The 13,958-nt window shown below is 32.6% G+C and overlaps 1 protein-coding gene across 1 annotated transcript in view; it reads right to left on the bottom strand.

The window, feature by feature from the left end:
- RAB3GAP2 (RAB3 GTPase activating non-catalytic protein subunit 2) overlaps nt 1-13,958 on the bottom strand; it is a 126,654-nt gene that overhangs the window by 44,416 nt on the left and 68,280 nt on the right. Inside the window, exons 14-19 of the mRNA XM_051998255.1 lie at nt 10,702-10,918; nt 6,501-6,644; nt 6,208-6,290; nt 5,871-5,935; nt 3,921-4,011; nt 870-997 (exon numbers count right to left, since the gene is read on the bottom strand). Of these exons, the coding sequence (XP_051854215.1) occupies nt 870-997; nt 3,921-4,011; nt 5,871-5,935; nt 6,208-6,290; nt 6,501-6,644; nt 10,702-10,918 (728 nt within the window). The remainder of the gene's footprint in view (nt 1-869; nt 998-3,920; nt 4,012-5,870; nt 5,936-6,207; nt 6,291-6,500; nt 6,645-10,701; nt 10,919-13,958) is intronic.

The following is a 13,958-nucleotide window of genomic DNA, read 5'->3' as shown; positions in this document are numbered from 1 at the left end:
CCATAACATGGAGGTTTACTAATTGTTTTAATGCAAAAATATTAAAAGGATCAATGACTTCACAAACCTTAATAAATTCATTTTCATGATACCTCTTTTGACAGGTTGATAAAATGTACAAAGTTTTCACAGAGGAATCCGGGGCAGACAAAGTTGAGGGTCACTACTCTATACTTCATTTTAAGGAAAACTCAATTTATTTTTAAGTCTATGGAAAGGAAAAAAATAAATCTATTAAAATTAGTCCAATGCCTGTCACACAGTAAATGTGTTCCTGATAAATACTTTTTTGGTTGATAAAAAAAAGTCAAGTAAAAATATCAGTTTACAGCAAATATTATGGAGTATTTTCCAACAACAGGGAAATCAAAAGTTTAAAACATTTATTTACAGCGATCTATTTTGCAAAACTGAATTCAAAATAATACCCAACAGAACAAATAGGATGAATTTTCATTTTAAAAAATATTAAGAAAACTAGTTTTTTTTTAAATTCCTCAAAGCCAAGTTTTTCCTGTATCTTTCAAAGATATTAAAATTGTGCAAATATGGTGATGCTAACCTATTTTATTCAAGAAACCTCTCAGAGGAAGCTAGATTTCAACAAGTAACCTTATTCACTGAACTTAAGAAAGGTAAAAGGTTCATTGAGAAGAAAAAATGGATTAATAATAATACATACATACCCAAAGCAATCACATAAGAATCACAAAAGAATAAGGCTAGCTTATGCTCTTCTTTTAAAGAAAAATAAAGTAGTTCACAGTTTCTACTTTTACCACTTTCAAAAGATACAGGATAACCTCCTATATTGTCTTAGCATCTATGAATTAAATCTTCCTACACAGCTACATTTTGGGATTACTCACATTATTGGAGAATGATGTGTCTGAACACAACCCAAGCGAATTCAGTTTATTGACTGACTCATAAAGATGGAGTAATTTAAGCTTGCTGTCACAAAACTGGAGCAGTCCTTCATCAACACATTCAAGCTCTAAAGCATTGGAGGGAAAATCAAATTAAATAACTATATTTAACAAATGTATTAAAATCTTCATGCTAATTAAATCTTTTAATATTACATTCCATGATTCTTTGATATACTATAGTTTATAATTTTCCTTAAGTAACAACATGATTATCTCTCCAACCTAATCAATTGGAGTGATTCATTGACTCTAGAATAAAATATTAATTCTTCTATTTAGTTTTTAAAACCCCTTAATAAACTGGTCTCATCCGATATTTCCAAGCTTACCAGATATTATTCTACTGAGTCCTACAGCCCAAACACATATAACAACCATGTTGTGTCTCCAAGCCTTTGCACTGGAAATCTCATATGTCTAGAATATACTCTGTCTCATAGGAGCTCCCCTCTTCCTTTAAGACACAGTTTAAGGATCGTCTTCTACATGAAGCTTATCATAATCTCTCTAACAATCCCCTCTCTCCCAAACTACTTGTTTTCAATAAATTTGCACTTAATTTATATTTATTTATTATATATTTGCTATTTGTTTATTTGCTCATTTATTCATTTGTATGCTCTTGTTGTTTTCCCCATTTGAACGTAAACCCCTCAAAATTAGGGTTTGCTTTGGTTTTTGGTAATTATATCCTAAGAGTGCCTAGAACACAGTAGGAACTTAATAAATATTTACTGATTGAATATATTATAGTGTTTTAACCATGGTAGATAAAAAAGAAAAGATTTTTCTCAGCCCAAGTATCCTACTTACTTAAGTTGAAAACGATTTCTACTACAAGTTTACAAAGAAAAACATTAAAGAAATTATTAGTTTAAATAATAGATTGAAAAAAGTTTTTCATTCTGTGATTTACATATTAAGAAAGATTTAAAAAATAATGTACAAATAGCTGACTGGCTCCAAACAAGAACACCATTTTCTATCTTTAGTCCTTGACATACTTCCTGAGAAATATTCAATTTCTTTTACTTCCTTCTAATATTGTGGTAGTTACTTTGAATAATGAATTGTTTTAAATGAATTCAACAGAAGATGAGATGACTAGATTTTTCTTTTTAATAAAATTAAGAATTATCTCTAGTATTTTTCAACATTTTTATTTTAAACATAATGTTGAAGAAAACAGTTTTTAACATGTTTATTTTTTTTTTAAAAAAAGAGCAACCAACAACAAAACTTAAAAACATTCTAATTCTAAGTAATTTGTCTTCAAGCATGATAAAGTTGAACTTTTTACCTTTGAAATATATTTAAGGGTCTCATTCAAAACTTCAATTAAAAGAGTAATTTAGTTTTGAACTTTCAATGATGACTAATCTATTTCATGACAATAGAAGACTTAGCTACAGTTTAGGTTTTTGTCAAAGGAAATACAAAATTTTTACTGAGCACAAAAATTAATTGTAGGCACACCTATTTTGAACAATAATAAATTTCTTAAAAGTAAAAATAAAATTAAAAAAAAAAGATAATTTAAATTTACCAGGGAAGTTCATTCTAAAAGTTAGCTTTGGATATTAATTCAGGATAAGAAACAAATTCAGGAAAAAAATTTAAGATAAAAGTGATGTGATGGAGAATATCCTAAACCACTCTTTTTTTTTTTTTTGGGTCTGTATTTTTTTTTAATTATAGCTTTTTAATTACAAGATATATGTCTAAGTAATTTTTCAGCATAGACAGTTGCAAATCCTTTTGTTCCAACTTTTTTCCTCCTTCCCCCCACCCCTTCTCTCAGATGGCAGGTTGACCAATACATGTTAAATATCTAACCCACTCTTTATGGTACCTTTAAAAACCTATACTTTAAGCTATGGAATTTATATGCAATTAAGTTGAAAAAACAAAGCCTAGAAATAACTATTAGGGCACCACTAGTTATAAGGACAAATTATACCAGGGATAATTTTAAATACAATAGTGATTTTATGAGAAAGCCTAATATAGGCTCTTTTTAACTTAGGGATAGTACTAACAATTATGCAGTCACATTTTCTGTTCCTGTACAAGCTAGTTTTAGCTTTATACAAACAAAAAAATCCATTGACCTATTCCAAAATCAATATACATAGTAAAAATATATGAAAATGATCACAAAGAAAATTAGATGGTTTAGCAACTATTACTATTAGTAGAAAGGCAACTCAAAGTATATGTAAATGTGGATTGTGGGTTATAAGTATCATCTTTCCATTCACAGTACAATTTATCTTCTTTTCACAGACCACATTTATATTCAGAGCACTTACCCTCTATACAATTCTTCTTCTTATTTCATGAAATAAAACTAAATTAGGAAAACAACATGGAGGACGGCCTTGCTTTCTATAAATGACCAACTACTATTTCCCTCATGCTAAAAGTACAGAGATTCCATTAACATAGTCCTACAAGACTGCACATTACTGTGCATTATAATTATTGGTGAATGTACCTTATACTTCAACTAGAAGATAAACTCTATGGTGGAAAAAGACAAGTTTATTTGTAAACAGAAGTTTTATCTATACTTTTTAAGTTCTCCCCAAGTGCCTAGAATAGTACTATGAACAGAGTAGGCATTTAAAAAAATGTTTATTATTAAATGTAAATATACTTCATTTTTCTACTAAATTACAGGAATATATATCAAATTATAATCTTCCCAATTATATCAATTAGGAAAAAATTAACAATTACTCATAGGAAGTCAAGATATAAACTTTATAAAAATAAAAAAGTATAATAATTTTTAAAATTTGAAACACATTTATGTTCATTTTCTCATTTAAATAACCTTCATTATCATAATCATTAAGAGAAGCATTTAACATCTCTCTATAATTAAAAGCATACAATCATATTTTGAATGTCCAAGCTCTTAAATAGCTGGATTGTAGCAGTGATATGATCATTATCTTTCGTTAATGTGAACTGTCATTTTACCTTGATTTGTTAAAGTGTCCAACAAAGTCTGAGTGATGTTTCTAAGGCAGGAAAATGGTAAACGCTCACTTGCTAAAATGCTTTCCAAAGCCTAGGCAAAGAAAGAAATTCAGCAACTGAATGACAAGAAGCCAGAAAATCCATTATCTTCATTTCATTATATTTAGGGATACATTTTCTGAATACTGAAATTTAAAGGTAAAACCAACTTAAATATTAAACATTTCATATGAACATCAATAATTTAAAAAGTATCACAGATTAATTTATTAAATTGCTGATGTTCACATGAAACATTTTATACAAGTAAATTTTGCATCACACTATATTAAAATACAAGCACAAATCTGAAGGTCAAACAACAAAATAAAGGCTGAGGTGTAAAATAAAGAGAAGGAGCTAGCATGGAAGAAAAACAGAGAAAAATATTTAACCATGCTGCTAATGGAATAAAGGTAAATAAACAATAGTTACTATCATGACAGTAAGAAAAATATTGACACAAGTTTACATTTAAATATTGATTGTTACATTCTTACATGACCAGCTAGTCAAGTCAACAAGCATTTATTAAGCACTTACTATATGCTAGGAACTATGTTAAGTCCTGGGGATACAAAGAAAAGCAAAAACCCAGTCACTGCCTTCAAGGAGCTTATATTCTAAAAGGGGAGATATGTAAACAACTAGGAAAATGCAAGATTTATAAAGAGGAGATAGAAGGTATTCTTGGAGAGGAAAGCATTAACTGTTTTTGGTTTTGTTTTCTTTGTTAAGGCAACTGGGGTTAAGTGACTTGCCAGGGTCACATAGCTAAGAAGTGTTAAGTGTCTGAGAGTAGATTTGAACTCAGGTCCCTCCTGACTTCAGGGCTGGTGTTCTATCCACTGCACTACCTAGCTGCCCCCAAAGCATTAACTATTAAGGAGATCAAGAAAGCATCTTACAGAAGTGGAATATTTATTAGTTGAAGGAGTTAGTAAACATTGTAGAAGTGGAGTACAGCTAATGTTAAGGAATGGAAAAAGGAGATGGGATATCTTGTTCATGGAACTGCAACAGTAAGGCATGGAAGAGAACAAGGTCCAAGAAGCCTAGAAAGGTTGAGAGGATTCAGGTTATGAAGAGCTTAAATGCCAAAGAAATTTCTATTTGTTCCTGGTTATAATAGTGAGCCAATAACTCATTAAAGGGCAGGGGAACATAGATCTATACTTCAAAACAATCACTTTCTTAGCTTAATGGAGTTTGGACTGAAATGGAGAGGGATTTTAATCATGGAAACCAATTACAATTGATTAGATTCATAGGCCACATTAAATAGGAATAGTGGGGAGCAGGGAGGGAAAGAAATAAACATTTATTAAGTACTTGCTATGTGCCAAGTTCTTTGCTAAATAGTTTACAAATATTTCATTTAACTTCACAATTCTTTATGAAATGAGTGTTATACTTATTCCCGTTCTATAGTAGAGAAAACTCAGGCAGAGTAACCTCTGTGACTTGGCCAAGGACATACAGGCTAGAATCTGGGGCCACATTTGAATTTAAATCTGGCTGACTCCAGGCCTAACACCCAAATAAACCAACTAGCTGCCCAGGCAAGACTAATTTCTCTTACTTCCAAAATTTTCATTATCACTAAAGATATAAAGCACAAGAGTTAAGGTGCATGTTTGTTTCCTCTCCCATTAATATACCATTATACATTAATACTTGAGTAAATCTGTTAGATTAACCACTTAAAATTTGAAAACTGAGAAACAATGAAAATTTCAGGAAGAAGGTTGAAATAACAAACTCAATGAATTTGAGCAACATAGTTTACACACATGAAGAAGTGAATGGAAAAAGAACAGAACAAGCCGTGGTTCAGAGTGAAATATGCAGAATGTGCAGATACAAAAAAAGGAGATGATTTTTATCAAAGATGTGTGAGTACATATTTACCTGTTTTTTGGTTGCAGGATACTTAATATCAAGAATTAATTCTTTTACTTCAGCTTCAATTAAATCTGAAAACAATTAAATAAATTTAAAAATATGAAAATTTTGCAAACATCCATATTACATAAACTATTCCATAAGTTTTTAGATTATTCATTATCTTTCAATTTATTAAAAAACCCTCCAAATGTGCAAATATAGGTCAATTCAATTTTACAGATAAATTCTAAGCTGTGTGTACAAATTATTAAGGTTTTGGAATGTATTTCTTAGACTCTATTACTGATTTTTAAATGACCCAAAATATTCAAAACTATGATTTTTATTTAAGGATACTTACCGAGATTTGGTGTTTTCATTTTCAGTAAAGTTCCTAGTTTCTTCACTAAGTGCAGGTCCTTGGCTCGTTCACTCTTCTTATCGCTTAAAACAGTAAATGCTTACTTTAAAATGGAGAAAGATGAAGGTTCCTATCTACTTCTAAAAGATTTAAAGTTTTTTTTTTTCCTTTTTTTTTTTAAACTTTTTGTATGCTATTATTAAAGATAACAATTAAATCTGAAAAAAATTGCTCTTTGTGGACTTAGAAAAAAGAGTTTGTAGAGGCATATTCAATAAGATAATAAACCTTACCTTAGAGCTAAATGGAAAGGAACATTAACTGTTTTTATGCTTCCAGACACAGGATCAACAAGACAGATCTGATAAGTTTGTGGCTGCCAACTCTGACTGGTAACATTATTTAAGCCCATTATTTTATAACCAGGATACAGTAACCTACAGAAATCACATACCAATATTGTAAATACATTGGAGAAAGGAAATATTGCCAAAGTATACTTTTGTTAGAATTAGGGATATCTGAGAAAATACTTATTTAGAAGCATCAATCAATTCTACAATTACTGATTAAAATCAGAAAAAATGAGCTATCAGGATTCAACTAACAGGGACCTGCTTTTCATGAAAGAAAAAAATTAAAAAAGAAATAGGCAAAATTCAATTAAATATGCAATCAGCTTTTCCATATAAATAGACAATTTCCCCTGAATATAGTATGTTATCAACAACAGTTAAAAGTAGAGTTTTATAATATGGATTTTAACACATGATAGCCATGTGACCTTGACTCATTTGCCTGGATTTCATGTTTTTCAAATACAAGATGAAGGAATGAGTCAGTAAACACTAAGTATATACTTATTATGTGACAAACACTGTGCTAAGTGCTGGGATCTCAAAGAAGAAAAGAAAGTTCCTTGCCGCAAGGAGCTTATGATCAAATAGGAGAAGACAACACACAAAAGAAAGCTAAATGGGAATGGGAAGAAAGGAGCCAGCACGGAAGCATGGTAGTCCAATAAATGCCGGGTATATTGTGAGAAATAAAGAGGTGAATAGTATTTAAAAAGAGACTTTGGGAGGTGGTGGACCAGATGACTTTTTTCAAAGGCTAAATTCTATAAATTTCTGAGAGTACAGGGGTAATCTCTGAAAGGCAGATGTAAAATGATGCCTGGAAGTTTTAGCGGCCTAGTAGCTCAAAGAGTCAACATCATGACATGGCAGACAACAGAATTAACATTATTAGAAATAAAACAATAAGACAAAAGTAATAGCATCCAAAAAAGGAGATGATAGTCCTACAGTAGTCTGACCTGGTGAGAATACATCTGAAGTATTTTGTTCAGATACAAAAAAGAAAAAAAAAAAGAGTCAAAACAGTGTCTGCCCTCAAGGCGCTCACTAATAGGAGAAACCTGAAAATAAATAGGTATATACATGAGATGAACAGTCAGATAAATGGATAGAACAAGCATTTATTAAGCTCTGGATATGTTGAGGATACAAACACAATCAAGTTTGTGCCCTCAAGGAGTATACCTTAAAATGGGGGAAACACATAAAAAGTGCTTTAAAAAAAAAGGGGGGGGGGGAGATACAATTAGCAGCACACTGCAGAGATGGTTAAGAAGAAACTTGGAAATCTGGGCTCTCTGAAAGGTAAGAAAAATTTCACCATCAGATCCAAGGCAGAATCTAAGGGTTTTTTTGGAAGGTAAGGATGTATGGTATGAGTTTTACATGTACATGTATGTATATGTGTATATAACTGTGTCAAATAAAATGAAAAAAGATTTTTAGGGGGGTAAAAAGGAAGATAAGGCAAAAGTTCCTCTACTAGACCAACCCAAAATTCTAGAAGGAAGGAGATGAGAATGACAGGCCAAAAGCAGATTCACAGGTGTGAAGACAACTAGGAAGTTACAGAGTAAAATAAAGTAACCTCAGAGCAGAAAAGCTCTAGTAGAAGGAAAAATCAGGAAAGATCTGCTGAGGGCAGCATTTGAGCAGTCTTGAAGAAGCCAAGAATTCTAAGGGGGAAGAGGTGAGGTAGAAAAACATTTCAAGCCTAAGACACAGCCAATACAAAGGCATGGAGAGAGGAAATAGAATACAATATTTGAATAATAGCAAACAGCAGCATGGCTAAATTACACTTTGTATGAAAGTATTGAATATAAGACTGGAAAAGTAGAAAGGGTTAGGTTGTGAAGAAATTCAAATGACAAAAAAAAACTTTATATTTGATCATGGAGCTACAAGTGAACACCTGGAGCAAGGGGATCACATGGTCAGACCTACATTTTAAGAAAACCTAAGGCTGTCTTCCAGCTCTGGAATTCAGTGATTCTGAAACATTTCTCCATTCTTCTTTAAGCTGAACTCCTGACTCTGGTCTTTCTCTACTATGCCACAGAAACCTCGTCATCCTAGAAATCAGATGTCTCTTCTTCCCAGAAGCTCCATATTGAGAAGGAAGCCTCAGCCAGCTGCATCTCCACTCTACTCTAGGCTGTCCCCACTCTAGGTCTTCCTATCATTCTATGGTGTGGATTCTTACTCCTTACCCACTCCCAACCATACTGCTTTTCAGTTTCTTTCATATGTTGCCTTCCCTCATTAGACTGTAATCACCTTGAGTAACAGAACTAACTTTCTTTTTATATTTATATTCACAATACCTAGCACAGTGCTTGGCACATAATCTATTCTGGTTATTGGATGCCTAATAATATTTCAATCCTTTGAGAATCTCATTGCATTTTAGCATTCATGAAACCGAAGAACAGAAAAAAGAGACTAAGGTAAAGGAAATGAACTGGACCTATGATTAAGGAAATGACCTTTAACAATGCAGTTGGTGCTTTCTTTGCAACTTATGATTTATATTAGCTGTATAGCCCTAGGCAAGTCATTAAAACTCTCACTACTCTAGGTAACTTAATAAATGAAGGTAAATTTGAATCAGTTCTATGAAAATAGCCATGTTTGCCTTCTTGGCTATTCTGTAATTAACCTGTCAAATGGTTACTGGACACCAACAGAGTAGAAAAGAATGTCACAAAAATTGGGGGCTACCTATTACAAAAAGTGCTCAATATAAACTTTTTGTATTGAAAAGTTATTCCATCAAGGGACCCACATGTACAAAAAATGTTTGTAGCAGCTCTTTTTGAAATGGCAAGAAACTGGAAACTGAGTGGATGTCCATCAGTTGAAGAAAGACTCATTAAGTTATGGTGTATGAATGTTATGGAATATTATTGTTCTTTAAGAAACAATCAGGAGAAAGATTTCAGAGAAGCCTGGAGAAACTTACATGAACTGATGCTAAGTGAAATGAGTAGAACCAGGAGATCACTATACATGGCAACAACAAGATTATATGATGATCAATTCTGATGGACGTGGCTCTCTTTAACAATGAGATGATTCAAACCAGTTCCAATAATCTTGTGATGAAGAGAGCCATTTGCACACACACAGAGAGGACTATAAGAACTAAGTATGTCATAACAGAGCATTTTCACTCTTTTTGTTGTTGTTTGCTTGCATTTTATTTTCTTTCTCATTTTTTTCAGGTCTGATTTGATTTTTCTTGTGCAGCAAAATAATTGTATAAATATGTATGCATATATTTGATTTAACATATATTTCTACCATGCTAAACATACTTGCCATCTAGGGGAGGGAGTGGGAGAAGTGGGGGAGAGATGGAAACACAAGGGTCGACATTACAGAATTATCCATGCATATGTTTTGAAAAATAAAAAACTTTAATAAAAAAAAAAATCAGTTGAAAGAAAGGAAGAAAGATATTCCAGCAAGTCATGATCAAAGCAGCATGGCTGGAAATAATCGTTCTGTTCATAAATACTATAGATATTTCAATGGAATTCCAATTACTGATACACAACAAACTGTCATTCAAATGGGGGGGGGGGGGGAGGGCGGGGGGAGGTGAAGGAAAAAGTAAGAGACAGCAGCAGTAGCTTCTGGTCATGGTATCTCACATATGCCACACCTTAAAATGTCAGTGAAGACAACCAATCATCTTCTAAAGACTAAAAATTCTGTATTAAAGAATTAACATCATTTCTTATCTCAAGGAACTTGTAAATACAGCTATGCCTTCCACACCAGAGGGGCACAGCATTCCCATGATTTGGAAAATAGGTGTAAAATTTTTTGGCCCTCTCTTTGTACCAGAAAAGAAGTTTGAATTTTTCCTCTTTCTTTTATGATGTGTTTATAGTACCTTGGGTTAAGTACTGGTCATGGGCTCTGTGTTGTCTGTTGACTTTCACATGGCTGCAGCCTTCCACAAAACTCTCCCCCAAATTCCTATTCAATTTCTTATGCTAACCAGTCTCATATCAAAACCACTATGGAGAAAGTTGCAATGTGAAAGAGATAATTGTAGTTTATTTCTTAATTTAAAACTAATCTTTTCTTTTTGTTTAATAAGAAAATAAATTGTGTTACCCACCTACAATGTTTCCCCACATTAAAAGCTCCCACTCTAGGGCCCTGTTGAGTGCTCCACACTTCCAGAATCCCTCTCCTTGGAGCATAGATCACAAGAAATTGAGCGACTCTGCTTGGACCTTGTGTACTTCCAAAAGGAGACAAATCCATTTTTTCTGATTCTCTTTCATGAAGGTCCTCTACAATTTGGATCCATCCAATTTGGGCATCACGGTAGCCTTAGAGAAATAAGAAGAGATGAAATAATTTTATCTAAATGTACTGGTTTCCACAGTTTTATTTAATGATTCTTCCTCTATTAAAATTTATTAAAAATTTAATGATTTTATAAAAAAGACAAAGATGCCGAAGATTCCTGCACTACAAGAAATACTGAATAAATGATCTTTCTAACTTTGATTCTATGAATCTTCATAATTTAACTCTTCTTTCTACATATGTTAAGGGCCAGCTGAAATATAACATCATCCCTGTAACCTTGCCTAAGAACCCAAACTTATCTTTCTCTCTGTTGACTTATCAGCCAGAAAAGTGAACGGTACCTAGCTACACTAAGAAAAGCTATGTGTCTGTGACAGTCCTATTGTACTTTATCCTGGTAAGACCAATGTGGAGCTGTGTTTAGTTTTGGGTTCCACCCTTTTAGAAGTTACATCCATGAGGGTATAGAATGAGTTGATCAAGTTGGTAAAGAGCCTCAAGTTCCTATCGCATAAGAATCAGTTGAGGGACATGGAGTTTTTAGTTCTTTATGCCTCTTTTGACTAGTTTCAAATTTTCTACTCAGTTTTGGTCTTTTCATCAGTAATGTCTCAACGTTCTATTTCACTAAAGATTCATTTCCCTCCAATTACACTCAGTTTTGTTGGCTATAAAACTAGATTCCTTTTCTTCTAAAATATCATATTCTAAGTCTTTTGCCTTTTTTCTTTTTTTTTACAAAGGTGAGTGCTAAATCAAATGTGATCCTGATTCTGAGCTCCTTGATATTTGAAATCTTTCTTTCTGATTGATTATAGTACTTTACCTTGATATAGGAGTTTTAGATTTTGGCTATAATATTCTAGGAGATTTCATTTTGATATATCTTTCTTTTTTTTCTTTTGGTATATCTTTCAAGAGGTGATTGGCATATTCTATTTGTTCTCTGGTTCTAAGATATCAGGACATTTTATTTTGTTATTACTTGATTCTTTTGCTAATAGATCGAAGCATATTATTTTCACATTTTTGTTTTGTTTGTAAACATTTTCAAAGCATTTTTCTGTATTTATGTTATTTGTTTCCTTATCACCATAATAGCTCTATATTTTCAAGTTCGACTTTTGTTTACATATTGTATCAGTTTCCTTCTTGACTTTGGACTTTATGTTAATCTGAGCTACATTAATGTGGGCTTGGTACTCTTCCGAAGGAGATGTTTGGCCTGAATTTCTGTCTTCTTATGTCTATTTGCCACTTTCACAGCTTCATGTGGAGCCCTGCAAGCTTTCAGGGCATTCAAATTAGCGTAATCCAGGGGGAAGTTTGTTCACTACTCTGGTCTGAGTTCTGCAAATTCCTGGCCCAAATGTCAATCTTTCAATTTGTTTCTTGTTGGGAGTTTTGGGAGTTTCAACAGACTGCTACTTGTCTTAGTCAATAGTGGCCCACTATTTCCCTTTGACCTAGAAACTCTTTCTTTTGAGCTTCTATTAACTTCTATTGCTCTTATAGCATTCTTGAACAGTTAAGTGATAGTAGTGTGTAGGGCCTGGTGTCAGGAAGATCCATCTTTTCAAGTTCAAATCTGGCCTTATATATTTACCAGCTGTATGACCCTGGGCAAATCATTTAACCCTGTTTGCCTCAATTTACTTATCTGTAAAATGAACTAAAGAAGGAAAAGATAAATCACTCCAGTATCTTAACAAAGAAAAGCCCAAATGGGGTCACAAGGGGTCAAACATGACCGAAATGACTAAACAACAATATGGCATTCTTGGCTATTAGCTCTAAACCATATTGCTTTAATCCCAGACTCTAATGTATGTACTTTGCCTTGATCATGCTTCCACCTTACTTTCTAGTTACCAGATCCAAACCATGCCACTGCACATGGCACTTCACTCCCACTTTTTAGCTTCCCTTTATATGTTGTCTTTCCCCTGTTAGCTATTAACTCCTTGAGGACAGAAACTGTTTTGTTTGCTTCATCTGAATCACCAACCCTATAAACCAATCAATCTATATCACCAATATTTCCTGACAAATAGTAAGCTCTTGATAAATGATATCTATCTATCTAGTCATACTATAGTAAGCTATAAATATAAGAAAGCTATCTCTTTTCTACACATAAAGCTTTCAGAAGACAGAAATCTTATCTTACACAACTTTATGTACCTCATAGGGCCTTACCCATAGTAGATACTCTCACTAATCTATTGAACTTTTTTGAAGGATGTCTAAAGACAGAGAGAACTAATGGATATAATACTACTTAGAAGCTTGGTTTTTTTTTTTTAAACCAGATTTTATATAAAAGGCTGTTGAAACAAAAACTGAATTATGGAAATGTTTTCAATAAAACTCAATAAAAGGAAAAGGGAAACAAGTATTTCTTATGTTTGTCTGCCATCTGTTAAGTTAGATGCTACCCAGAATGAATAAACAAAAGGATAAAACTTGATTTTGGTCTATAAAGTATGATTTTACTCAACGCAAATCAATTTAATTTAATAAGTGTTTAAGTGACTACTAGAGTGTGTGTGTATATATATATCTGTGTCTATCTATATAGTATGGCAGGGAGGCATGACAAAATGAATACAGTGCTAGAGTTCAAGTTAGGGAGAATTAATGTTCAAACTTAAATCTCTGACATTCATGAACTCATAGTATGATGCTGCAAAATTTACTTAACCTCTCTGAGATTCAGGCAACTGTCTAACACAGTTAAATTGGGTTGTGATTTATATTAGTGTAAGGTTTTCCTGCACTAGCAAAACAAAGATTTTCTTCTAGTTCTGTGAATGACACAGCAGCAGGATTGGATTAACTATAATTGACTTTAAAAAAGATTGGCTAGCATACTATCAATTGAAAGAATTGGGTAAGTTAATATTTTAGTTTTGATTTAATTAGTTGAAAAATCCCCTCCATTGATGTAAATCAAGTACTCTTTTGTTGTCAAGGGGCAGTAGAAGGTTAATTGATTTGCCTATAGTTGTACATTTAGTATACGTAGGAAGTAGGACTTTAATTCAGGTTCTTCTG

Source organism: Antechinus flavipes, chromosome 4 (genome assembly GCF_016432865.1).
Source record: "Antechinus flavipes isolate AdamAnt ecotype Samford, QLD, Australia chromosome 4, AdamAnt_v2, whole genome shotgun sequence".
In the NCBI taxonomy this organism is placed as follows: domain Eukaryota; kingdom Metazoa; phylum Chordata; class Mammalia; order Dasyuromorphia; family Dasyuridae; genus Antechinus; species Antechinus flavipes.
Note: the sequence above shows the minus strand (reverse complement) of the source record. Positions and strands in the feature narration are given on the sequence as shown.